Source organism: Ornithorhynchus anatinus, chromosome 17 (assembly GCF_004115215.2).
Source record: "Ornithorhynchus anatinus isolate Pmale09 chromosome 17, mOrnAna1.pri.v4, whole genome shotgun sequence".
NCBI lineage: Eukaryota > Metazoa > Chordata > Mammalia > Monotremata > Ornithorhynchidae > Ornithorhynchus > Ornithorhynchus anatinus.
In genome coordinates, this window is record NC_041744.1 from 16,068,731 (window position 1) to 16,096,680 (window position 27,950).

The window sequence follows — 27,950 nt, forward strand, 5'->3', positions numbered from 1 at the left end:
AAATTCCAAAATTAATAGTAACTATAATTATTGGCACCAAAAGGGGAGTGGCTAGCCTAAACCTCACTGATGAGGTCATCACTGGTTGATTTTGTTGCTGTGAAACTATTGTCTGCTTTCAAATCCCAGGACACCTTGCTTGGGTTCAGAGTCCAGGACTTTGGTAGGCACTCCAGTATCTTTAAGAAAGATTTCCAGGACTCCAGGTCAGGACCCTCCAAACAGGATTTACCCCAGGAAACCCATGACCTGAGGACAGGCTGTCAGCAAAATGTCTCCTGTTGCAGATTCCCGTGGATGCCCCCAGTGGCAGGGGACCCCTCTGAAAGTGGCCTACACGGTGATCCTCATTCTCCAGGTAGCGATGTTGGTGCTGATTTGTTTAGGTAAGTCATTACTTCCTGCTGAGTTAGGGATGCCTGTGTGAAGGGTGGGTGTCCTGAATAATCCCCTGGTACCCTACTTCAATTTCTTTTAGTCTCTAAGTGACAGTGACATGATGTGTCTTGACTTCTAGCCATGTTTCCTGTAAAAGAGAGGTAAAAACTAAAACCTCCAAAATAATGGTGTATATTTTCCATAGTCAATAACCAGTCATTCAAGTAATGGTATTTTTTGAGCAATTACTGTGAGCAGGGCGCTATACTATGCACTTGGAAGAATGCAATACAGTAAAGGTGAAAGATGGATCCCTGCCCACAACAAGCTTACAGTCTAGAACAACAAATCAGAGCACGTATTTTGAAGGAGCAATAGTTCTTATGAAGCACTTACTGGGTACAAAAAACACACTATACTAATTCCTTGGGATGTACAAAATGGGATGGTGAAATATTTTCTGAAACCATAGACTCTACACCCTAAAGGGGGAGACAGACATAACATCTCTTCAAATAGAGTAATTAAAGTGAATAATGGATTGTAGATTTGAATATGCACATATACAAACGTGTTTAGGATAGATATAAGTTCATAAGTAGTGAAGATGGCTGGTAGGTTTAACTTGGGATGTGGAATTAATCAGGGAAGCCTGTTTGGAGGAGTAGGGATTTGAGAAGGGTTTTGAATGTCCGGTCTGTGGACTGTCTTATTTCCTGAGGAGTTAGTTCCAGTCTGAGGGAAGAGTGAGGATGAGGGGACTAAGACAGGAGAGGCAAGAGTGAGGAAAGTTAAAGGTGAGTTTGGCAGGAATGTAGAGAAGGAGCTGGGGATTGTGAGTGACGAGATCAGATGTTGTCGGGAAGCCTTTAGAGCTGAATGTGAAGAGTTTTGGCTTGATGCTGAGGGATGTGGGAAGCCAGTGGAGGGTTTTGAGGAGAGGAGAGATGTATCCACGTGGTTCTTCAAAAAGATGATCTGTGGAGCAGCCCCACTGAGTATAGAGAGAGGGGAGGGTGGAGGCAGAAAAACCAACAGAGAGGCTGCTGGGAGAGCACAGCTGTGATCTAATCGGACCTTAGATCTGGGTGGCAGCAGTTTAGGGGGAGAGGAAGGAGCAGAGCCAGGAGCTACTGTGTAAGAAGTACCTACAGGATTTGGGGGCAGATTGAATGGGACGATCGAAGGATGGTGAAGAGTTCAGGATGACACTGAATTTACAGGCTTTTGGGAGAGGAAGAGTGTTGGTGTTACTACTGGAGATGGGGAAGTTGGAATAAGGAGCATGGCAAGGGGGAACAATGGGATATCTGTTAATAATAATAATAATGATAATAGCATTTGTTAAGTGCTTACTATGTGCCAAGCACTGTTATAAGCACTGGAGTAGATACAAGGTAATCAGGTTGTCCCACGTGGGGCTCACAGCCTTAATCCCCATTTTACAGATGAGGTAACTGAGGCACAGAGAAGTGAAATGACTTACCCTAAATCCCACAGTTAAGTGGCGGAGAGGGAATTAGAACCCACAACCGCTGACTCCCAAGCCCGTGCAGCCCGTGCACTTTTCACTAAGCCAAGCTGTTTCTCTAAGTTTTGTGTGTATTATGTTTTAGACATAATAAGTTTGAAGGCCTGGTGATGTTTTGCAAGCCAGATGAGAGGTCGGGGCTAGATAGGTAGGTTTGGTATTTTTCTATAGAGAGGTGGTAGCTGAAGCCATGGGAGAGGGTGAGCTGTCTAAGGGAGGGAATACAGACCTAGAAGAGAAGAGACCAATAAGAGATCTTTGCAGAACACTCACAGTTAGAGAAGTAGAAGAGGAGCCATAAAGCAAAACTGTGAGCAGTCTGAGTCAGAAAACTGGGAGAACCAGGGGGCTCATTTTTCAAGAAAACTGAGGGCAGATATTGGGTCGAGGATAGAGGGAATGGTCCACTGTGTGAAAAGCAGATGAGATGTACTGTGGCCTAGAGGAACGAGCACATGGGTGTGTCAGAGGATGTGGATTCTAATTCCAGCTCTGATACTTGCCTATTGGATGACCTAGGGTAAGTCACTTAGTTTCTCTGTGTCTCAGTTTCTTCATCTGTAAAATGGGAGTCCAATACCTGTTGTCCCTCCCCTGTAGACTGTGAGCCTCATGAAGCAGAGCATTTAGTAGAGTGCTTGGTATGTATGAAGGACTTAACAAATACCACGTATCATTATTAGGTGGATTAGGACATAGTATAGCTCTGTGGATTAGGCTTCATGGAGGTCTTTGGTACCCTACATCGTGTGTTACTTGTGGATGAAAGAGTCAGGAGCCTGACTGTAGTGGGGAGACAGGAGAGTCGATGGAGAGGAAATGAACGTTGGGAAGCAGCGTGGCTCAGTGGAAAGAGCCGGGGCTTCGGAGTCAGAGGTCATGAGTTCGACTCCCTGCTCTGCCACTTGTCAGCTGTTTGACTGGGCAAGTGGGCAAGTCACTTCACTTCTCTGTACCTCAGTTACCTCATCTATAAAATGGGGATTAACTGTGAGCCTCATGTGGGACAACCTGATTAGCCTGTATCAACCCGAGCGCTTAGAATAGTGCTCTACACATAATTGCTTAACAAATACCAACATTATTATTATTATGTAAGAACCATTCCAGGAGTTTGGATAGGAATGGAAGTAGGGAGATAGGGTAGTACCCGGAGGAACACTGGGGGTTAAAATATGGCTTTTGAAGTATGGGGAAGCTTGAGCATTTTTGAAGGCAGAGCCAGTAAGCCATGAGAGAGTGGGTGGTTGTAAATAGAGTGGGGAGAAGAGGAGTAGTACCTGCTTTTGGGAAATGAGCTGGGACAGCCAGAGATGAGGGTAGTGGTGGATTTAGAGGGCAGGAGGAAGACAGAGGGTCAAGTGGATCATCAACATGGAATCTACCAACTCTGTTGTGTTGTACTCTCCTAAGCCTTAGGTATAGTGCTCAGTATATAGTACGTGCTCAATAAATACCATTGCTTGATTGATTGACTGAAGTTCCCAAGTTTCAGAATAGGAGAGGGAAGTGAAAGCGGAGGTGAGCACAGAATATGTGCTCTCTCTTGGTCAAAGGGAAGAGTTCTCTGGGGTAGGTTTACTGACGAGAGGTCAGGGAGAGCGGGGCCTGAGGTCCACATCTGGGCTGGGGGAAGGTTGTCCCACTTGTACCCCGAGCGGCACTGAGCGGTTGTAGTTGAATCAGCAGCCACAGACAGGTCAGGCAGGGCCCTTCGTGGTTGATTCCTCTCAGTGTTGGATTCATCTCTGGGCTTCACTGCGAGCCCCACCTGCTAACCACATATCTGGTGGCTCCTGGGACACTCTGGCTCCAGCAGTCGGCTTTCTGCAGGCTTGGACTCCCCTGGGACGGGCTCGTTGTCCAGGGTTTTGATCCCTGCTGGGGGAAAAAGGCATGCCCCCTAACCCTGCCATCTTCCAGCCACCTAGAAGACATTGAGTCTTGGACAAGGAACCAGGACCCAACCAGAGAAGACCATCTAACAGAACGCGCCTTCTCCCTTTTCCACTGTCTTATTTTCAATTCTTTGTCCTCTGAAAAACTCCATGAGTTAGGTTCCTTTTTTCCCCAACAACCCTTTGGAGGGATACTTGTGAGGGAAAATTGGCATGTGTTTTCTTCCCTTAGCTGATCTACACTTATCCATTTCAGAAATCAAAATTACTATTACGTTGTTGGATCAGAAAGAAACACACAAAAAAGCCTTCTCGGGAAAAGAAGGAACAAAACATTTCAGTGCTGTGTTTCTTGGGCAGACAATCTTTTTGACAGGGAACATGTCTACCAGCTCTATTGTACTCTCCCAAGTGCTTAGCACAGTATTCTGTGAACACGAAGTGATCACTAAATATCTTTGATTGTTTGATACTAGCAACAGCAGAAGTAGAGCTGTGCTAGACACTTTAAACTCTGAATTCATTCATTCAATCGTATTTATTAAGCGCTTACTGTGTGCAGAACAGTGTACTAAGCACTTGCAAAGTACGAGAGACATTCCCTGCCCACACCGGGCTTACATCAATAACTCTTAAAGGAAGATGTCAACAGATACCATGAGGAAGGTCAGTTGGGAATCAGTGATTTCAGGCAAATTACAGTGTCTTCATCCCTAATGCTCCCTTTAATCGCTGTTTTTACTGAGCTCTTCCTGTGGTAGAACACTGTGCTAAGCACTTGGGAGAGTATAGTACAACAGAGCCATACTGTCCACAGTGAGCTTATATTTTCGAGGGAGAGACAGAGTAATATAAATGAATGATTTATAATAAAAATGAAATTAAAATGTAATTAAAATATATTTTTCAACAGAAAATCATTTCTGAATGTTTCCCCATCAAATCCCTGTCTCTCTAACTCACACATGGATAGGACAGAACTCAGGGGTAATATCTGGGATTTGCTTAACTCTCCCTGTGACATTAGCCTTGGATCCTGAACACTGTCAGTCTCCTGAGTTTCCATGACAACTTGCTGCTTCTCTGGCATCCCTCAGTATCCGGGTGCCTATTCAATTTCCCATCCCTTTGCCCCACAATTGGATTACTGTAAATGACACGCTGTCTCTCTCATGTGCAGATGCCATTTCCTCACTAAGAATTAAGCTCCAATATCTACTCTGCTGGTGATGGGAGGAGCTGCAGTGGCTTTTGCCAGGGTATGGGATTGGGCATTTGGTCATTGTCTCCTGGGTCCAGAAATTCCCCTGTGGAGGTCAGGGGACTTCAGGGAACCTGTTTGTGCAAAGAGAAGCCACCAGAGTCTCAAATTTCCACTGACCCTTTACTATTCCCTCTCCAGAGCTGCATCTGGACACAGATCTCACCCTCAATTGATTATTGGCTCGGGTTGCGCATTCCAAGCCCTGGGAGCAAATGGACCTGGGTGGACGGCTCTGCCCTTGAGTGGAACCTGTGAGTACTTTCTGGAGTTTGGTCTCTGAACGGGGAGGAGGGAATGATTGCCCATTACCACAGGCTCCACATGCTGGTTTCCTTCAATCTTCCTTGTCCCCTGGAGTCTGGTCCCCTGAGAACCCTGCAGCTCTTCTCTGGCTCTGAGGGGCCACTGAACTGCTGGGGTCAGCAGTGACAGTGACTTTTCCCCACACCAGGCGTCTGGGCCAGGACACAGCCTGGTTGGGTCTTAGCCCCACTGGCCCCGTCCTGACTGGCACAGGGATTGGGGAAGAGTCAGCAGCAAACCCACAGAACATCCTGGTCCCCAGGGCCAGTAGGAACTGGATTGGCTGGGATGTTGCCTCCTGCCAGATACCACTGGGGACAGGAATAGTGACCCTGTCACGTTTCCTCTCAGAGTCGTAGCTAAAGGCACAGTCCCATCTCCTCTGCCTGACCCTGTCTTATTTCCAAATCACCCCCAACCCATCTGTGATCCCCAAACTCATCTCCTTGACTCCAGTGCTCAAGAAGAGGCTTCTACTCTTCTCTCAGCCCCACTTCACCTCTCATCCCTGTCTCCGGTAACTTCCCCTGCCTGACTGGGCCTTGCCGGGAGCAGCAGTTCAGTTGAGCTGGGGCCGTCCCCATCCCTAAATCTCTGCACTCAGAGGGACCAAACCCCTGAATGGACACACTGGTCACCTAAAAGCATCAGCAGGGATAGCTGAGGGTACTTTGGTGGCCCTTTGGAAACCCTGATGTGTCACCACAGTTGTCTGTCTGGTCCAGAGGGCTTATTAAAGAGGGGCCACTGCGGCTCTGGTTCTATCATTTCTGGTCCTTCTAGATCTTCTGCCCCCTTTCCAGCCTAATGGCTGCCCTTTGACCTGAACTGTGAACTCACGTCCTACTGGTGGATTTCACTGTACCCCACTTTTACCCTGTCCCACTGTCTCAAAACCCAACCCATTACTCACCCCACTACCTCCTCAAAGTTGGCACTAAGACCTCCTGGGGCAGGGTTGGCTTCCGAAGGCGAGATTAGCCATAGCCCCCATGCACCTTGCCAGTGGGAACAGCAGTGCATCCCCCACAAAGGTGGGGGTGGCAGCAGTGTTGCCCCTCACAAAGATAGTGACTACCCAGGGGTTGCCAAAGATGGCTGCCACTTGGTCCTTCTCAAAGATGAGAGCTGTTCACTTCTCTGAAATTAAAGTGGCTCTGCTGTCTTTCGAAATGATGGCTTTGGGATCAAAATGACAATTAGCAGGGCAAACCTCATGGTCCCTGACCCAAACCTGCCCAGGGTGTTTGAAACCAGACCTTCCCTGGGGCTGTGTCAGCGAGGGATCTCTGAAGAGCCCCAGCACTGAGCACATGGGTCAGAAGTCCTGCCCCATAATGGCCCTTACCAGTTCAGCTGCAGCAGGGAGGGGCCGAGGTCAGAGCAAAGGGGGTTTGAATGGTTTCCCTCCACTCCCTCCCCAACCTTCCTCCACCTCCCCTCTTCCCTGGCTCCAAATGACTCTCCCTCTCCATTGCCAGAGAAGCAGTTTGGCCCAAGTGATAGAGCACTGAACTGGGAGTAAGAAGGATTTGGATTCTAATTCAAGTTCCACCACTGGTCTGCTGCGTGACCTCGAGCAACTCGCTTAACTTCTCTGTACCTCACTTCCCTCATCTGTAAAATGGGGATTAAGACTGTAAGCCCCGCATGGGTCAGGGACCGTGTCCCACCTGATTGTCTTATATCAACCCCGGCACTTAATACACTGCATGGAACAAAGTAAGTGTTTCATAAATACCATAAAAAAGGATGGTGGGCAGGAAGGGTAGAGGGATGGATTCCTTTGCCCACTGGGGACCCCTTGGACTATCACTGGGACACCCACCTCTCAACCCAGCCTCTTTGGGCTCCTTTGCTTCTGAGCAGATGGACCTTTTGGTCTCTGGCCCCTCGCCAACCTCTCTGTGGGCTTAGAGACTGATTGAGGGAAGATGGGGAGGAGGTTCTTGATGATTCCCCCCACCGACCTGGCCTCTCCTGGGTTACAGAAAGAAAGGCAGGAATGTCAGGAGTAGAATTTCCTCCTGGAAACAGGGCAAGGGAGAGAAACAGAAATAAAATCTTTTCCAATTGTCCCCCTGCCCCCACTTTCTCCTGCTTCATGAGTAGAGGATCTTTCTTACCAGACCCTCACCATTCACCTAAAGACAGATTCCTATTAATACAAATCCAAAGGATAAAGAAAGTAAAGCTTGTTAGTTTCATTGAGTTTGGGCCCGTTGCCTGATTTCACCTAGAAAGGGTCTGATGTTTTGGTTTTCATGGCTGTGGTCATGTATGGTCTGGGGGATCAGTGTAAACACTAAGAGAGATTTTCTCCTTCTCTGCACAGGTTCCTGGAAAAAGGTTCAGCTAGAAGGCACACATGTGCTGTGCTCTCGCGGGATGGGATTTACCCTCTAATCTGTGAGGATGTAAATTTCTGGATCTGCCAGAAGTAGTGGGACCCCCTGAGCCTCTGTGAGTTTCCTGCTCTCTGACTCCTGATCTGACAGAAATGCACAGGCATCACCTGGCCTTCCCCTGAGCCCTGATGTCCCAGCATGTCCCGGGGCTTGGGTGAGGGGATGGGGCCTGTCCTCTGGGTTCTTCCTTTGCATTCTGTAGGTGAGTTGGGTGATGACTCAGGAAAAAGATTGTTTCCCTAGGAGGAGAGAATTTAGTTTCCACCCTTGTCCCTCCTTCTTCCCTATCTGGCATCAGCCAGAGGAGGCTGAATCCTGAGGAAGAGGACTGTCCAACTCTTTGAATTCTGACAGACTTCTCTTCAACCATTTCCGGGCCTGCAGGTGGGAATGAGATGGACACCTCTACCCCCGGAGCACTGGGTGCTGTAGGATAAAGAGAATTAGAATTCATGGATCTGGCCTCTGGTGAAGTGTGTAAGCCCTAGAAGCTTCAAGTTCATCCTTAAAGTATCCCAGTGTGATTTAGGTTTCACACAGTCTTGTGAGCTCCACATGGGACAATCTGATAACCTCGTATCTATTCCAGCGCTTAGTATAGTGCTCGGCATATAGTAAGCGCTTAACAAATACCATCATCATCATTATTATTATTATTAGTCTAACATAGCTAAACTAGGACCCTTAGGTTGATTTGGTAGAATTATGTCTGGAATTACTGTCATGTTACTGGTGATTTGTGGTTAGCCTGTCCCAAGCAGAAAGGAATCCAAAGCAATATTAGAATAGAAAATGTATCTGTCCTAAACATCCTCTCCCCTTGCAGATAAGATCAATGAAGCCCATTTTAATTTTCGAAACTTACAGAAATTAAATTGAAAACAAGGTCATTTCCAGGGGATGGTTACTTAACCTGCTCACCTCGATTACCAGTTTACTTAAACTGCTCACCTCGATTACCAGTTTGAATAGACAGTGCTTTTTCCATTCTTCAGAAGGTGCCTTTATGTGTCTCAAACTGAGCAGTTATGAACAATTTTGCCTAGAATGTATAGATTGACTGTGTTATTTGTGGGGAGAGAAGGGATAGTGGAATCTCATCCCCAACTTCTTTGCTCTCCTCTTTCCTCTCCATCTGGGAAGGCCCTTTGCTGTGTCCCAAATGCTTTGGGGCCTGAATCTGAGCACATTATGAGTAGGGAATCAGTTTGGGTAAGGATATTCAAGCATTTAAGATGAGCAAGATTTAACATGACCAATCCCAGCTCCCTGGGATATTTATATAATATTCAAATTATGCAGGACACGACTCCACAAATGTGGAGTAGCTCTCTGATGGACCAGAAAATGTGTCCAGGATTCAGGGAAGGAAGGTTTTTGCCAATTATATATTTACATATTTTTTCCAAAATTTATACTTCTATCTATAGATGTGAACATTACTTTTTCTGATCCTAGAGAAAGAAAATATTAGCCCCTTGACTTTCAATCCTTTCTTTTCTGGCCCATCCCAACCAAATTGCAAAATCCATCAGGTAGTTCTCAAGAAGTCCTTGGTTTCAGTGGTTTTTTTTGGTTGCATTAATATAGCATGTTTGCCCTGCACCTCTTAGCAGTTTCTACTCAAAATTTCTACCTGAAATGGTACCAATTCTTTTAAGCATAATTTTCAAGGTATCCCTTTTTTCTACTTGCATTCCACCTTCATCACTTTGCATATGAGATAGGGGTATTTTATTATCTGCATTTATATTTTAATAGCTGCAGAGAGGAATAGTTGCAAACTGAATTTAAGATAATAGATGGGGAGGATTTAAGGATCCAATAGTGGCCACTGAACCCTAGGAGTGGGAATTCTATAACACTTAGAACAAAGGGATGATTGGGGTAGTTTTAAACCACGATCTGTTGTCTTGGAGCAATGAGAGACCTAAATAACATCAACTCCTTCCAAGTACTGTTTAGCAAATATCTTTTACCTGGAGATTCTTGATTGTGAAATTTCCCTTTATTTTCATTATGCCTGTCCTCCCCAGTGTAGGCTGGGGGTCCATTGTGGGCCAGGGGGCATGAGTCTCAGACAATTTTCCTGCAGTTATGCTAACACTCTGTACCGTGGTTTGTAAACTATCTTTAATAAATGACAAACAATAAAAATAATGAAATGCCAAACTGTGTTTTTAAAACCCTGTTGTCATAAACATCTGCTATAATTGATTCTCACCTGTGTATTCTCTCCTCAGCTGCACTGACCTCCATGACTGGTGAGCTCCCTTTACTGACCACCCAGGGAGGGAATCCTCTTCCTGTCCCTCCAATAATTGTCATAGTCCTCAAATCCTTCCCCATCAAAGATTCTTTCCCATGGACTTTGAAGCTCTCCACCAGGTCAATCCACTTCTCTTCCTGGCTGTCCTAACCTGCTATTCCCCTGTTCACATGTCCCTCATCTCAAGTCTGCCTCCTTCCTATATCTTGTTCTCATTTGCCACCTCCATCTCCTTACTCCCTTGGTCCCCAGGGCCAGAAACTCCCTTCCCTTCCAAATCCTGCAGATCCCAGCCCTCTGCACCTTCAAAGCCCCTCTAACATTCCACCTCCTTCCCAATAAGCCTTTCCCAACTCTCAGCAGTTTAAGGACCCTTTAGCATCCTCTTACAGTTAAGCTCTTCCTCAGCCCTTAAGCACACCTGGGTAGATTCAATAGTGCTCTGTTTCTCCCTATAGAAGATGAGCTCTTTGTGGGCAAGGAACCTCTTGTGCTTTTGTTGAACTTCCCAAACACTTGTTGGATTGTTTGGAAAATTTCATTGCACTTACTAGGCCCTCAGTAAATTCTATTGCTACAACCAATCAATCCACCAAGCCATTGATCATGTTTATTAAGCATCTTCTGGGGACAGAGTGTTGTGAAATGCTTGGGAGAATGCAATGAAGATAGAAGACACTATCCTATCTCTCAAGAAGCTTACTATGACTGTGCTAAAACATTTGAATCCCCAGGAGAATAAACCCTTCCTACTATAAACCTTAAACTGTATAAATCCAACTTAGTTTGGAGATCTGTTGAAACATCTTCTGGCTTTGAAACAGCAAGGGGAAGGACTGCTGCTGATGACATCACCAAGTGTTTGGATTTCACCAAGTCCCTACTGTGGTTTCCATTTCTGGTTCCTCAGGCTGACAGCCTCTAGGAGCCATGATCAGGCATCTGCCACAGTTTCCCCTCACAGCAGCTGCAGGTACTGGCCTCGGGGACCATTTCTCTCTCCCCTTCCATGACCCAGGCCTGGCAAACATACTCTGCCACGGGGGCAGGACGATGCAGGATGAAGAAGGCTCTATCTCCGTTCCAAACAGAAGGTGTCTTCCTGCCTACCTCCAGGTACAACCAGTTTTCTCCCTCTCTGCAAAAGGCATCCCAACTCTCTCGTACTCCAGGCCTGAGCTGATGGAGGCTCGAGAGAAGGGGAGAATGGGGAAGGAGAAGAAGGTGTTTCTGATAACAATAAGTTGGTAGTACTCAGAGTCCCAGTTACCTACAGCTCAGAGTAAGGAGAAAGCATAATCACTCAATAAATCTATTAGAGTTACTGAGTGCTTACTATGTGCAAAGCACAATATAATAGAGTTGGTACATATTCCCGGCCAACAACAAGCTTACAGTCTAGAGGGCTAGCATATAGTTAGGGCTGCATTGTGTGTGATTGCTTGTGTGCATCTACACACACACACACACACACATATGCTTGTGTTGTTTGGGAGAAGTATCTGTAAAACAAGACCATTTTCAAATACAAAACATCCAGATCAATTCTCAGTGGGGAGAAAATATCCCAGGTTTTCTCAGAGCAGAAGGATGGCAGTGAGGAGGTTCTGGCTGCTTCTACAGCTATTAGGGGAGACCCGAGGTTGGGATGAGATCTCCTGGATTTCCTGTAAGGGTTTGGGGTGGGTTTGGGGCCTTGGGAGCTGGTTGTCCCCCATGTTCTGAACTGGCCTTGAGGCTGCCTCAGTGACTACTCAAGGTATCTCTTCCCATCCCTCCTCCACTCTTTACCTATGTGTTCTCTCCTGACATTCCTCAATTTGCTACCTTAATTTCTCCAAAACCATCCTTTTAGCTCCCTCTCAACTCTTCCATTTACATCCCCTCACTAATGCTTTCCTCCAGTTTGAAACTCCCTCTGTCCTCACTTCAGGCACACCCTGAATTTCAAATGCTCCATAAAATCCCACTTCCTCTTAGAAGCTTTCCACAAGCTCTCATCTTCCTGAACTGTACTATCTCCATCCAACAATCACACTCACCATCTTATTTACAACCTCCTTAGCACTCATGTACATGCACTGCCAACTCTACAGTTTGTATAGCTTTTGCTTGTATCCCCTTTCAGAAGGTTAGGTCCTTGTGGGCAGGAAATATGTCATTTCATTATTCTGTACTTCCCAAGTATTTAGTACAGTGCATTGCACCAGGTGAGTAGGACTCTATAATTGTGAGAGAAAGATAGGGTGATAACTGGGGGGAGCTATAGGATCACCGGAGGGTTTTTTTTAGGATGGGGGGAAGACATGGGCATGTTTGAAGGCAGTGGGGAAGATGCCACTGAAGAGTGAAGGCTTGAAGATGGCTGTTATGGAGGGAAGGAAGGGACAAGAGTTTTGATAAGATACAAAGGAATGGGGATGGATGCGCATGTGGAGAGGGTGTCTTCTGAGAGGAGGCAGGAGATCTCGCCTGTAGATACTGATGGGAAGGATGGGAAAGTTGAAGAGGGGGCCAGGAGAGGGAGGGACTGATGAAGACGAATGGTGATTTTAGGGAAGTTATACCTGATGGTATTAATCGTCTTAATGTAAATGGCCAAGTCATTGATCAATTTTATTAAGCTTCTGTTGGGTGCAGAGCACTGTGAGGTGCTTGGGAGAGTGTAATAAAGTTAGAAGACACTATGCTATCTCTCCAGGAGCTTATTATGAGTCTGGTGAAACATGAATGCCCAGGAGATTGGCCCTCCCTATTGTCCAACTTCAAACAGTTAGAAGCCCACCCATTTGGAAATCTGTTGAAATATCTTCTGGTTTTGAAAGAGAAAGAAGAAGGACTGCTGCTGAGGTCAAAAGCGTTTGGATTTCATGAAGTTCTCACTGTGGTTTCCATTTCCGATTCCTTCTAAGTGAACTCAGTCTGTAGGACCTGAGATCAGGCATCCACCACAGTGTCTGCTCAGACTCCCCTCGTTGTGGCTGCAGGTGCTTCCCTAGAAGACCCTTTCTCTCTCCCTCTCAGTGACCCAGGTCTGGCAAACCCACCCTGAGCCGGGGGCAGGAAGATGCAGGATGAAGAAGGCTACACAGTGCTCCAGCTCCGGGCCAAGCAGAAGGCATCTTTCTGCCCACCTCCAGGTACTGCCAATTTTCTCCCACTCTGCATCAGGTATCCTAGTTCTCTCCTACCCCAGGCCCGGGCTGCCGGAGTTCAAGAAGAGGGGGGAATGGGGAAGAGAGAGAAAAGGTGATCTCTTCTGTCTTTGAGAGTGGGATGGGATGAGTTGGTAGCACCCAGAGATCCAGTCAGCTAAAGCAAATGTAAGGAGATAGTGTCATCAATCAATCATATTCAAGGAGTGCCGACATATGCAGAGCAGTTTACAAAGAGCTTGGGCAAGTACAATAATACAGAACTGGTAGATAGGTTTCCTTCCCACAGTGAGTTTACAGTCTAGAGGACGAGCATACAATCAAGACATCAGTGTGTTGCTCTGGGTGTGTGTCTTTGTGCACATACATCCATTTGTGTGGGAGGGACAACTGTCTGTAAATCAAGGCCAGGTTGAAATACATAACACCGAGGTCATTTCATAGGAAGGGAGGGGAATGTAACCCGGGTTTTCTCCAGGTGGAAAGAGGAGAGTGAGAGAGTACTGGCAGTGGCTACAGGTGTTGGTGGGGACTGGGTATGGGCAGGAATCTCTGGGAATTCCCTTGAAGGTTTGGGTTGGGCTTGTAGCTTTGGAAGCTGGTTGTCCCTCTTATTCTTGAAATGGCCATGGGGATACCTCCTCAGGGTGTCTCTTATTGTTTGTCCTCCCCTCTTTACCTGTGAGTTCTTCTCATCTCTTATTCCCCAACATACTGCGTCCATTCTTCCAAAATCAACCTTATAGCAGTACCTTGTTCTTGAGGTTTCACCTTTACAATATTGCCAAGATCCGCCCTTTCCTCTCCACCCAAACGGCTACCTTACTGCTACAGGCTCTTGTTATATCCCGGCTAGACTACTGTGTCAGGCTTCTCTCTGATCTCCCTTCTTCCTCTCTCGCCCCGCTCCAGTCTATTCTTCACTCTGCTGCCCGGCTCATCTTCCTGCAGAAACGATCTGGGCATGTCACTCCCCTTCTTAAACACCTCCAGTGGTTGCCTATCAACCTCCGCTCCAAACAAAAACTCCTCACTCTAGGCTTCAAGGCTCTACATCACCTTGCCTCTTCCTACCTCTCCTCCCTTCTGTCTTTCTACTGCCCACCCCGCACGCTCCGCTCCTCTGCCGCCCACCTCCTCACCGTCCCTCGGTCTCGCCTATCCCGCCGTCGACCCCTGGGCCACGTTCTTCCGCAGTCCTGTAACGCCCTCCCTCCTCACCTCCGCCAAACTAATTCTCTTCCCCTCTTCAAAACCTTACTTAAACCTCACCTCCTCCAAGAGGCCTTCCTAGACTGAGCTCCTCTTCTCCCTCTACTACCTCTACCGCCCCCCCCTTCATCTCTCCGCAGCTAAACCCTCTTTTCCCCTCATTTCTCTCTGCTCCTCCCCCACTCCCTTCCCATCCCCTCAGCACTGTACTCATCTGCTCAACTGTATATATTTTCTTTACCCTATTTATTTTGTTAATGAAACGTACATCACCTTGATTCTATTTAGTTGCCATTGTTTTTACGAGATGTTCTTCCCCCTGACTCTATTTATTGCCATTGTTCTTCTCTGCCTGCCTCCCCTGATTAGACTGTAAGCCCATCAAATGTCAGGGACTGTCTCTATCTGTTGCTGACTTGTTCATTCCAAATGCTTAGTACAGTGCTCTGCACATAGTAAGTGCTCAATAAATACTATTGAATGAATGAATCAATAAATACAACTGATTGTGAGCAGGAAACATGTCGCTTTATTATTCTGGACTTCCCAAGTATTTAGTGGAATGCCTTGCACCAGGTGGATGCTGTATAAATGCTGCTCTTTCAACTACCATTTTTTGGAGAAGGACACATAACCCAATCATTTCTGACAGCAGAAAGGCCAATGCTGGGGCTGTCCATTTCTCAGGGCTGCACTGTTCCCCCATGATTTGAGGTGGTCACGAGCACTGAAATGATTTCTGGCAGGGCCCCAGTAGGGAGAACTCTTCCCACCGGCCAGTCAGAGCATCAGTATTAAAACCAGTAGTGACTTAGGGGCTTCAGCTCTTCTGCGGCTTCTCTCTGGACTCCCATCCCCTTGCCAGGAAATGTTAAGCTTTCATATTCTCCCTTAGCTTCTCCCTCTCTTCCTCTTTCCTTTCCTGTCCTGTGACCATAGGAAAGATGATTCAGAAAGGTTGCACACTGAAACTTCCCCTCTGCCCCTCGGCAGGACCGGGCCCAAACAGGAGCTTCAGAGTCAGAGAACTGCCATTCACAAATCAAGCTGACACGCTGATTTTTGGCAACTATTCAAATCCCTTTGCGATGAGAACGGGGTGGTCGATATCGATTATCACCACGCAGAACAGTTTTCTTCTTGTTTTGGCAACTCACGAGCTCTGCCCCGACCCCTCCTCAGCCTTCTCTGATTCGTTTAAGGCAGCTAAGGAGCTGATCTTCCCCCTAACTCTTTCATGTCCCAACACCCATCTTCCAGGCAGGGTCCCTTAGGCTGTGAACCCCATGAATGTCTGGGAATGGGTGTGACCTGATGCGCTTGCCTCTTCCTCAGTGCTTTGCACATAGTAAGGGCTTAAATTCCACAATTAATAATAATTATAATGGTTGGCACCAATAGGGAAGTGGCTAGCCTAAAGCTCACAGCAAGTGCTCCATAAACACGATTTAATGAATGAATGAAAGCTGCCATAATCATCAATTAGATCAAAGTTGGCTCCGTTGCTGTGAAACTCTTCTGTGCTTTCAAATCCCAAGACACCTTGCTTGGGTTCAGAGTCCCGGACTTTCTAGGACATTTAAGAGTGATTTTGAGGTTGCCAGGTCAAGACCCCACAAAAAACGATTGACCCCAGTGAATCCATGGCTTGAGGACAGGCTGTCACTGAAATGGTTCCTGTTACAGATTCCCATGGATCCCCTCAGAGGCTGGGGATGTGGATGGGGATCCTCCCGAAAGTGGCCTACACTGTGATCCTGATTCTCCAGATAGTGGTGTTGGTACTGATTTGTTCAGGTAAGTCATTTCTTCCTGCTGAGTTAGGAGTGCCTGATTGAAGCGGGGTGAACTGAATCTCCCCTAAAACCCCACTCAATTTGTCTTAGGTTTTAACTGACCGTTATGTAATGTAGCTTGATCTCTGAGCCATGATTCTTGTACAGGAGTGGTAAAAATTAGAAACCCTAAAATAATGGTGCCTACTTTCCAAGGTAAAGAATCAAATAATCAATCAGTGGTATTTATTGAGTGTTTATTGTGTGCAGAGCACAGTACGATGCACTTGGGAGAATACAACACAGCAAAGTTGGAAGTCAGGTTCCCTACCCTTATGAGGTTACAATCCAGGGCAATAAGTCAGAGCATGTATGTTGACGTAGAAATAGTTCCTATGAAGTTCTTATAGGGTGGAATACACTCTACTAATTGCTTGGGATATACAAACTAGGGAGGTGAAATGTTTTCTAAACCACATGCAACCAAACCACATGGACAGACATCAAAATATTTTCAGAGTAATCGAGGTAAATAATGGATCGTAGATTTGAATCAGTGCATTTCTATTGAGAAGCATCATGGCCTAAAGGCAAGAGCATGGGCCTGGGAGTCAGAGGATGTGGGTTTTAATGCCAGCTCTGCACTTGTCTGCTGTGTGACCTTGGACAAGTTACTTCACTTCTCTGGGCCTCAGTTACCTCATCTATAGAATGATGATTAAAAATGTGAGGCCCAGCTGGGCCAGCCTGATTACCTTGTATCTATTTCTGCACTTAAAACACTGCTTGGCACATAGTAAGTGCTTAACAAATACTTCAATTATTATACAAAAATGATCAGGATTGCTAAAAGTAGGCTCAAATACGAAAAATGGCTGGTAGGTTTGTTTGACTTGGGATGCAGGAACTAATCAGGGAAGGCTGTTTGAAGGAGAGGGTATTTTAGGAGGGCTTTGGTCTGTGGTCTGTGGTATTTAATGAGGCGTGAGTTCTGGGCTAGGAGAAGAGCAAAGATGAGGGGATGGATACAGGAGAGACAAGAGTAAGGAAAAGTTAGAAGGTGATCTAGGGGGGAAATGTAGAGAAAAAGCTAGGGAATGGAAGGGGAAAAGACTGAAAGTTGTTGGGAGCCTTTAAAGCTGAATGTGAAGCATTTCAGCTTGATGCCAAAGGATGCGAGAAGCCAGTGGAGGGTTTTTGTTTTTAGGAGAGGAGAGTTGTATACTAAGTGGTACTTCAAAAAGATGATCTGGGAAGCAGTACTAAGGTGTATAGAGTGGAGAGGGGAGAGGGTGGAGGCAGAAAAACCAGCAAAGAAGCTGATGGGAGAGCACAGCTGTGATCTAACCAGAGCTTAGATCTGGGTGGGAGTAGTTTGGGTGGAAAGGAAGAAGGAGATCCAGAAGATATTTTGTAGGAAGAACTGGAGGGATTTGGGAGTAAATTGAATGACTGAATTGAAGAACAATGAAGAATTCCGGATGACACTGAGTTTGCAGGCTTTTAGATCAGGCAGGATGGTGGCATTATTATTGGGAAAGTTGGAATTTGGAATGTGTTGTTGGGGGACTTGTTGGGGGTCATTGAGAAGCTCTGTTTTAGAATACTGAATTTGAAGGGCTGGTTATGTTTTGCAAGCCAGATGGGAGGTCAGGACTCGAGAAGTAGATTTGGAAACCATCTGCATAGAGGTAGTAGCTGATGCGTGCGAATGGGTGAGCTTCCCAAGAGAGTGAATACAGAGTGAGAAGGTTAGAGACTGAAAAATGAACTTTGCAGAACTCCCACACTTAGAAAGGTAGAGGAGGAACCACAGAGCAATTACTGTGAGAAGGCTCAATCAGAGAGTTGGAAAAAGCCGGTTGCTTCTTTGTCAGAAAAACCGAAGCCAGATATTAGGTTGAGGATGAAGGAAATGGTCCATTGTGTCAAAAGCAGATGAGATGCATCATGGCCCGGAGGAAAAAACCCAGGGCTGTGAGTCAAAGAATGTGCCTTTTAATCCCATGTCTGATACTTGCCTGTTGCAATATCTGGGGCAAGTGACTTAATTTCTCTGTCAGTTTCTCTCTGCAGGCCTAGACTCTCCTAGGGCAGACTCATTTTGTCCAGGGTTGTACTCCCTGCTAGTGAGAAACAGCACATCCCCTTCCTTTCACCCTCAACTCCTCCCATCCTTCCAACACACCAACCGTGAGTCCTGGAGAAGAAGTCAGTGCCCATCCAGAGAAGACCACCTGACAGGAGCTCTAGGCTCCACAGTTCGGGGCTCAGTTTTTCCTGCTTTAAAACATTAACACTTACAAAGCCATCCCAGAGGGCTCAGAGAACACATCTTCTACCTTCTCCACTATCTTGCTATGTTCCCAGAAAAACTCCAGGAGTTTCCAATCAGTCCTTGGGAGCATCTCCCACTGTGAGGAATAATTGCCATGTGTTTCCTTCTCTTTTCTCCTATTTCATTAAATGCATTTTTCCATTCAGGACTCTCACAGGACCACCAAAACCTATGGTTGGAATTTCACTTTTTCAAATGTCTCTCTTCCCTTCCTAGTTCTCATTCAAATGAAAGGGATGAAAAGTCAGGCAGCAGAATCAGGAAATGTGGCACAAAGCAACAACTGCCTCGAGAAAGGTCTGGGAGGAAAGTCCATTTCAACAGGTAACTTCACTTAGCCCTACCTTAGAATAGGACACCTCCATAACTAAAAGTAAGATGTAACTGCCTGGGAAGGCTTAGGATACAGAAGACAGGTGGAGGGCCTATCAATAAATGGTATTTATTGAGCGCTCACTGTGTTAGCTCCTTATGGGTAGGAAAGGTGTCTTCTAATTCTGTTGTATTATCCTCTCCCAAGCATTAGTACAGTGGTCTGCAAATAGTAAGTGCTAAATAAATACTATTGATTGACTGATTCCAGAATATTTTAAGTGGTCAGTGCTCCCCTATTTTGGAGGTCTATATCTTATACCTTTAGGGAGTCACTAATATTCACTAGACTAAGCTTCTTGAGGGTAGGGGCCATGTCTACCAACCTTATTATACTGTATTGGCCCAAGTATTTTGTACAGTGTTCTGCACACCAGTGAGTATGAGTACTCAATGAATACCACTGATCGATTGACTGTCACCCTCTAATCTCATTCCCTTTGAGAATCCATTGCCATCAGCCTGTTAGAAAAGCCTCGGTCTTCCACTTTATCTGTCCCAACTGCTTCGTAATAATGATAATAATCATAATTACGGCATTCGTTAAAATGAGACTTTGAGCTGTGGACCTTGTTTAGCGATATTCACCCCATCCAGGATCCAGGGAAGATGGTTCTGGTTTCAGTGACCTGAGAACTGCTGATCTCCTTTCTCTTCCCAGCAACACCCAGGGTGAAAACATGCCCAGCAGACTGGAAGTGGCACCAAGGGAAATGCTATTGGATTTCTAAGACCGAAAAGAAAACTTGGAATGAGAGCAAAGTAAACTGTACACAAAAGCACTCAAATTTGGCAATGATTCGGGACATGTGTGATCTGGTAAGGGAAGAAACTTGGTTCTAAGTCTCTACTAGGCCTGAGGGCTCTGTCATTAAGTGGCACAAAGGTATTGCTATTGGTTTTCTAACAGGACCTAAAAGAAAACTTGGAAAGAGAATAAAGCCAAGAAGGCCAGTCTGATAATGATTTAGAGCAGTTGTGACCTGGCGAGGGAGGAAGCTGAAAGCTAAAACTTTCCTGGGGACTGAGGTTTCCACTATTATGGGCACAATTTGTCTTAAGTGCTAACAAAGATCTCCCAACTCCCAATGCAGCGTGGCTCCCAATGCAACTCCCAATGGAGAAGCAGCGTGGCTCAGTGGAAAGAGCACGGGCTTTGGAGTCAGGGCTCATGAGTTCGAATCCCAGCTCTGCCACTTGTCGGCTGTGTGACTGTGGGCAAGTCACTTAACTTCTCTGTGCCTCAGTTCCCTCATCTGTAAAATGGGGATTAAGACTGTGAGCCCCACGTGGGACAACCTTATTCCCCTATGTCTACCCCAGCGCTTAGAACAGTGCTCGGCACATAGTAAGAGCTTAACAAATACCAACATTATTATTATTATTATTAATGCAAAAATCAGTCCCCAGATAGGATGGACTTCCTTGTGGACACTGTATCCTCCATTGTAGCATCTGTAAAGTGGAGATTAAGACTGTGAGCCCCTTGTGGGACATGAATTGAGTCCAACCTGATTAGCTTGTATCTAACCCGGTGCTTAGCACATAGTACATACTTAGTCAATACCATTTAAAAAACAAATACGTGACAAAGAGAAGACAGGCAGTGTAGCTTTCTGGGATTAACCCTGAAGAACTGCAATGTTAGGCGTGGACTTCAGTTTGGGGCATTCTAAAGGGTATTATAAAGGCAGTCATTCCCCAGTGTTTCCTTAAAGTGACTGTTAAATGTTGAGAAGATAGAACCAGTAGGATTTATTGACTGGCTGACAATGCCTGGTGTGAAGGTGAGAGGGTTGATAAGGATAATGAAGCAGTGTGGACTTGGTGGAAAGAGCATGGGCTTGGGAGTCAGAGGATGTGGGTTCAAATCCCAGCTCCACCACTTATCTGCAAGCCACTTCATTTCTCTGTGCCTCAGTTTCCTCACCTCTAGAGTGGGGATTCAATATCCGTTCTCCCATCTACTCAGGCTTTGAGGCCTAGGTGGGGCAGGAACTGTGTCCTACCTGATTACCATCTACTCCAGCTCTTTCTTAGAACAGTGTTTGTAACGTATTAAGTCCTTAATAAACACCATAGTCCTCATAATGCAACAGTAATGGGAAGGTTGGTGGGAAGGAGGTTTTTTGAAGGAAAGTGTGGAGTTCAACTCTATGTGTAATGTGTCTGTTGTATTGCTGCATCGCACTCTTCCAAACACTTAGTGTCCTGCACACAGTAAGTGCTCAATCAATGAGTGATTGATTGATTTCCAACTCTGCCTTGGGAATTCTGACCCTTGATCCCTCTCCTTTTCTGCAATCCTGAATCTCATCCTGCCTCAAAGTCATCTCCACATGGATGTTGCACCAGCATCTCAATCTCAAGTTGTCCATAGCAGAACTCATCTCTTTCTCTCCAGATCCCTCCATCTAAATTTCCCAGTACAGTTTTCAAAACCGCCCTTCCTGCCTGTCAATTTCGCTAACCATTCATTCATTCCTTCATTCATATTTATTGAGTGCTTACTGTGTGCAAAGCACTCTACTAAGCCTTTGGGAAAGTACCCTATGACACATTCCCTGACCACAGTGAGCTTACAGTCCTGAGGCGAGCTGACAGTTTTGTCTCTATCCTTGACTCATCCTCCTTTTCAGCAGTGTAGTCAGTCTGTCACCAAATTTGGTCATTTCTTCTGCCACATTTTCAGGATCCACCCCTTCCTCTCCATCCAAATAGCCACAATATTCATCCAGCTGCTGGTTAGACTACTTCATCACCAATCTGTCCCCGCTCCAGTTCCTACTTTACTCTGTTGCCTGATTCATTAAAACCTCATCCTGCACACATTTCCCCACTCCTCAAAAACTCAATGGTTTCTCTTTTCTCCTCACATCAGCAGGAACTCCTGACCATTGACTTTAATGCACTCCTACTTACCCATTCTCTTTTCCCACCACCCTAGCTCACACTCTTGGTTCCTCTCAAACTTACCTACTCACTGTGCTTTATTCTAGTGCTTCTTCAGATCTGACATATCAGCTATCCTCTTTTCCAAAACCCTTCTGAAACCACCCATCCTCCAGGAGGCTTGTCCAGATTGATTTCCAATATCTCCCTCTTTGGTCACCCAAGTGCTACTTCAGACCTCCTTCACCATAGAAGAACTTTAGTTCTCCTAAGCACAATCCCTCTTAGCACCTTTGTATTTGATATATTCTATCATTTCCTGCCAACTGTAATTTATTGTAAAGTCTGTATTCTAAACTAGATTGTAAGCTCCTTCAAGGCAGAGATGATGTCTATTACTACTATGGAACTCTCCCAAGTGTTTTTTACAATGCTGTGCACAGAGTAGATACTTAACTCCAGGCAGACTATTGTACTAAACGTGTGGGAGAGTATAATACAATAAGGTTGGTAGACATGATTCCTGCCCTCAAGAAGTGAAAAGGACTGGGGTGACTCCCAAAATGCAACAAAGACAACCTGATTTGAGGGTGTGGATAGTTAAGAATCTATTTAGTAGCTCGCCCAAGAGAACTCTGACTATGGCCCTACTAGAAATGGAGATTCATGAAATGCCACAACCATGTCCACATCCCACATGGAGCTCAGTCATATCCCCTTGATTCTATTTATTGCGATTAAGTTGTCTTTTTTTGTCCATCTGTCTCCCCCGATTAGACTGTAAGCCCATCAATGGGCAGGGATTGTCTCTATCTGTTGCCGAATTGTACATTCCAAGTGCTTAGTACAGTGCTCTGCACATAGTAAGTGCTCAAATACTATTGAATGAATAATCCCCATTTTACAGATGAGGTAACTGAGGCACAGAGGAGTTAAGCGTTTTGCCCAATGTCACACAGCAGAGAAGTGGCGGAGCCTGGACGAGTACCCAAGTCCTTCTGGCTTCCAAGCCTGTGCTCTATCCATTAGGCCGCTGCCCCTATGCGAAAATATACCATGAGGAAGGTTGGTTGAGAATCAATCCTTTCAGTCACATCTCTAGATGCAGTGTCTCCATCATGAGTGTTCCCTTTCTTCACTGATATTCTGTGAGCTCTTACTGTGTGCAGAACACTGTGCTAAGTGCTTGGGAGAGCACGATACAGAGTTCAATTGCCCACAGTGAGCTTACAGTTTAGAGGGGGAGACTGACAATATAAATGAATAATTCAAACTACAATTAAATTGCCATATTTTTTCCAACCCAAAATTAGCTCTGAAAATATCCCCAACAACTCCCTGTCTCCCTGACCCACACAGGGATAGGATACAACTCAGGAGGCGATATCTGGGATTTGCTTAGTTTTCCCTGTGATATGAGCCTTGGATTGTGAGTGTGTGTCAGGGTCCTGAGTTTTCATGACAACCCGCAGCTTCTGACATTACTCAGTACCCAGGTGTTTCCTTATTCTCTCATCCTCTGGCCCCACAAACAGACTATGGTAAATGACACATTGGTACTCTCATGAGAAGGTGCCATCTCCCCACTAAGAATTAAGGTCCAAAATCTGTAATGCTGGTGATGGGAAGAGCTGGAGGAACTTGTGCTGGGGTGTGGGATGAGGGAGTTGGTCATTCTCTCCTGGTCCAGAAATACCCCTCTGGAGGAGGGGAGGAGGGGGCACTTCAGGGACCCTGTTTGTGCAGAGGGAGAGACCACCACAGTGTCATGATTTCCACTCACCCTCTGTTGTAACTCTCTGCAGGGTTTCCTGTGGTCGCAGATCTCATATGCAGGTTATTTCTGGGTTGGGCTGCACATTCCCAGCCCTGGGAGCAACTGGACATGGCTGGATGGCTCTGCCCTCGACTGGAAACTGTGAGTATTTCCTGGAGTTTGATCTCTGATCAGGTAGGCAGGAGTTACTGTCCATTACCACAAACTCTACAAGCCGGTTTCCCCCCATCCTTTCCTGGCCCTCTTGGGCCTGGTTCCATGGCTTAGTGGATAGAGCATGGGCCTGGGAGCCAGGATGACCTGGATTCTAGATCCAGCTGTACCATATGCCTATTGTGTGACCTTGGGTAAATAAGTTAATTTCCATGGGCCTCAGTTACCTCATCTATAAAATGGAGATTAAGAGTGTGAGCTCCCTGTGGGACAGGGACTGTGTCCAGCCTTAATAACGTGTATCTGCCCTAGTGCTCAGAACAGCTTTCAACAAGTACCATTATTATAATACCTGCAGCTCTTGACCCTGCCAGGGTCTATAGTGACAGTGACCCTGTCTCATGCAAGGAGTCTGGGGCAGGGCACAGCCTGGTTGTGCCTCAGTCCCCATGGCCCCTTTCTGACTGGTTCAGGGAGGAATCACCAGCAAACTCACATAGCATCTTGGTCCCCAGGGCCAGCAGGGACTCGACTGGTTGGGATGTTGTCTCCTGCCAGATAGCACTGGGGACAGGATTAGTGTCCCTGTCCCATTATCTCTCAGGGTTGTAGCTAAAGGCACAGCCCCATCTCCAGTCAGTCCCACCCTTTTCCAAATGTCCATACTCCTGTCTCCGATCCCCAAACTCGATGCCTCGATCCCAGCAATCCAGAAGAAACTGCTTCTCCTCCATCAGCCCCCACCACCGCTCATCCCTGTCCCCCATAACTCCCCTTGCCTGACTGGGCCTTGTCTGGAGCAGCAGCTCAGCTGCTCTGGGGCTCTCCCCATTTCTGACTCGCTGTACCCAGTGGGACCAAACCCCTGACTGAACACTCTGGATAGCTAGAGCCACCAGCAGGGATCCCTGTGGATAGTTTAGTGGTCCTTTGCAGACATTAATGGGACACTAGAGTTGTCTTTCTGCTCCTGACAGGTCTGTGAAGAAGGGCAAATGAGGCTTTAGTTCTATTATCACCTAGACCTTCTTTCTTTCTTCCACCCTAATGACTGCCCTTCAACATGAACTGTGAACTCACTTCCTATTCCTGGATCTCGCTGCACCCCAATTTCTCTGTCCTGATCTCTCAGCACCCAAACAATTACCCTATTGCTTCCTGGGAGGTGGTACTCAGACCATTCATTCATTCATTCAATAGCATTTATTGAGCGCTTACTATGTGCAGAGCACTGAACTATGGGCTTGGGGTTGGCTTCAATCACTTGAGATCAGCTTAGCCCCCTGAAACTTTGCCAGTGGGGACAGCAGAGCATCCCCCACAAAGCTAGTGGGAGCAGAAGTGTTAACCCTCTCAAAGGTAGTAGCCACCCAGGGCTCACCAAAGATGGCTGCCACTTGGTCTTTCTCAAAGATGAGAGCTGTTCTCTCCTCTGAAATAAAGTGGCTCCACTTTCTTTCAAACAGATGGCCCTGGGGAAAAAATGCCAATTAGCAGGGCAAAACTCAGAGTCTCACATCCAAACCATCCAGGGTGTGTGAAGCCAGACCTGCCCTAGGACTGTGATAGTGAAGGATGGCAGAAAAACCCCCGTCCTGGGCACAAGGGTTAGTGGCCCTGCCCCATAATGGTGGTCACCATCTCAGCTGCTGCAGAGAGGGACAGAAATCAGAGCAAAGGGGGTTTGAATGGTTTCCCCTCCACTTCCTCCCCACCCTCTTCCACCCGTCAAAATGACTCCCTCTCCACTGGCATCAGGCCAAAGATGCAGCATGACCCATGAGATACAGCATTGGCCTGGGAGTAAGAAGGATTTAGATAATCATAATGATGGTATTTGTTAAATTCTTACTATGTGCCACACACTGTTCTAAGCACCAGGGTACTTACAAGGTAATCAGGTTGTTCCACATGGGGCTCACAGTCTTAATCCCCATTTTACACAAGGGAACTGAGGCACAGAGACCTTAAGTGGCTTCGCTGAATTCCCACAGCAGTCAAGTGGCGGAGGCAGGATTAGAACCCATGTCCTCTCAATCCCAGGCCCATGCTCTTTCCACTAAACCACATTGCTTCTCATAATTATAGTATTTAAGCCCTTACTATGTGTCAAGAACTGTTCTAAGCGCTGAGGTAGATACAAGGTAATCAGGTTGTCCCACATGGGGCTCATAGTCTTAATCCCCATTTTCCAGAGAAGTTAAGTGACTTGCCCAAAATCACACAGCAGACAGGTGGCAGAGCAGGGATTAGAATCCATGACCTCTGTGCCCCCAGCCCGTGCTCTTTCCACTAAGCCATGCCTAATTCAAGGTCCGCCACTTTTCTGCTGTGTGACCTTGGGTAAATCACTTAACTTCTGTGCCTCACTTCCATCAGCTGTAAAATGAGGATTAAGACTGTGAACCCCATGTGGGACAGGGAAAGTATCCCACGTGATTGTCTTGTATGGGTTCAATTCCGGCTTTGCCACTTGTCAGCTGTTTGACTGTGGGCAAGTCACTTCACTTCTCTGTGCCTCAGTTACCTCATCTGTAAAATGGGGATTGACTGTGAGCCTCACGTGGGACAACCTAATGACCCTGTATCTACCCCACCGCTTAGAACAGTGCTCTGTACATAGTAAGCGCTTAACAAATACCCACATTATTATTACTCCGGCACTTTACTAAGTGTTTAATGAATACCATAAAATGGATGGTGGGTAGGAAGGGTAGAGGGAAGTGACACCTTCCTTGTAGACACTGGGAAAGGAATTTCTCTGCACTTTGCAGACTCCTTGGTCTCTCACTGGGACACCCACTTCTCAAACCAGCCTCTTTAGGCTTCTTCAATCCTGACCAGCTGGACTTCTTCGCCTCTGACCCCTCACCACCCTCTCTGTGGGCCTAGAGACTCTTTGCAGGGGAAGATGAGGAGGAGGTCTTGGCCAGCAGAGGCCTTGGCTGAATTCCTGGATGGTTAGGGGTTTATCCCTCCGCCGACTTTGCCTCCCCTGTGTTACAGAAGGAAATGCAGGCATGTGGGAGGTAGAATTACTTCCTGGAAACAGGGCAAGGGAGAGAAACAAACAAAATCTTTTCCAATTGTCCCCCTGCCCCCACTTTCTCCTGTTTTCTGGGTAAAGGATCTGTCTCACCAGACCCTCACCATTCTCCTAGACATAGAGTGCCATGAAACCAAAGCCAAAGGAAAGAGAAAGTAAAGGCTGTTAATTGCACTGAGTTTGGAAGCCCTGCCTGATTTCACTTAGACAAGGTTTGATGTTTTGGTTTTCGTGGCTTTGATTATGTGCGGTTTGGGGGGCATATATAAATACTGACAGAGACTTTCTCCTTCTCTGTACAGGTTCAAGGTAAAAGGCTCAGACAAGGGCACATGTGCTGTGCTCTCAAAGGATGGGATTTATCCCGAGGACTGTAACAATACAAGACCCTGGATCTGTGAGCAGTAGTATGGCCCGCTGAGCCCCAGCGAGGTTCCTGTTCTCTGCCTCTGTGACTGTTGGAGTCACACAGGCAACAAATGCCCTCCCCCTGAACCCTGATGTCCCAGCAAGCCCCAGGGCTTGGGAGAGGCGATGGGGACTGTCCTCTGGGATCTTTCTTTTCATTCTGTAGCTGATCAAGGAAAATGATTAAGGACACAGAGTATCCCAGCAGAAGGAGAGAATTTAGTTTCCACCCTTATCCTTCCTCCTTCCCTCTTGGTATCAGCAAGAGGTGGCTGAATCCCGAGGAAGAGGACCGTCCCACTCCTTCAATCCAGATGGAATTCTATTCAACCATTTCTGTGCATACGGGTGGAAATTAAAGAGACACATCTACCCCAAGAGCATTGGAGGCTGTATGACAAAGAATTAGAGGTCATGGATCTTGCCTCTGGCTAACCGTGCAAACCTTAGAAGCTTCATGTTCATCCTTGAAGTGGCTCCATGTTACTCAAGTTTCCCCTAGTTCAGCACAGCTCATTCAGGAACTCTAGATTGAGTTGGTAGAATTACTCTCTGGAATTACTGACATATTATTGGTGCTATGTGACTAGCCTGTCCCAAGGTGAAATGAAGCCAAAACAATATTTGCAGTACAAAGGTTATCTTTTCTAAACACCCATTCCTCATACAGATGTGAACAATGAAACATGTTAATTGAAAACTTACAAAAATTAAACTGAATCGAAAACAAGGTCGCTCAGAGGGGACAGTTACTTAAACCACACATCTCAT

At 46.4% G+C, this 27,950-nt stretch overlaps 1 protein-coding gene across 2 annotated transcripts; it reads left to right on the forward strand.

Annotated features, from left to right (window-relative positions):
• Window positions 1-199: 199 nt before the first annotated feature.
• LOC103170991 (killer cell lectin-like receptor subfamily F member 1) lies at window positions 200-27,909 on the forward strand. 2 transcript variants are annotated; one of them, XM_029082920.2, is made up of 8 exons: window positions 200-386; window positions 5,210-5,322; window positions 13,076-13,191; window positions 16,105-16,215; window positions 18,748-18,855; window positions 19,565-19,722; window positions 23,601-23,713; window positions 27,074-27,909. In XM_029082920.2, exons 3-8 carry the CDS (start codon window positions 13,119-13,121, stop codon window positions 27,177-27,179), a joined length of 669 nt encoding a protein of 222 aa, XP_028938753.1. In that variant the 5' UTR covers window positions 200-386; window positions 5,210-5,322; window positions 13,076-13,118; the 3' UTR covers window positions 27,180-27,909. The 2 variants fall into 2 exon arrangements, with proteins under 2 accessions (XP_028938753.1, XP_039770527.1); XM_039914593.1 differs by lacking the exons at window positions 200-386; window positions 5,210-5,322 and having other exon boundaries at window positions 12,919-13,191.
• Window positions 27,910-27,950: the final 41 nt, after the last annotated feature.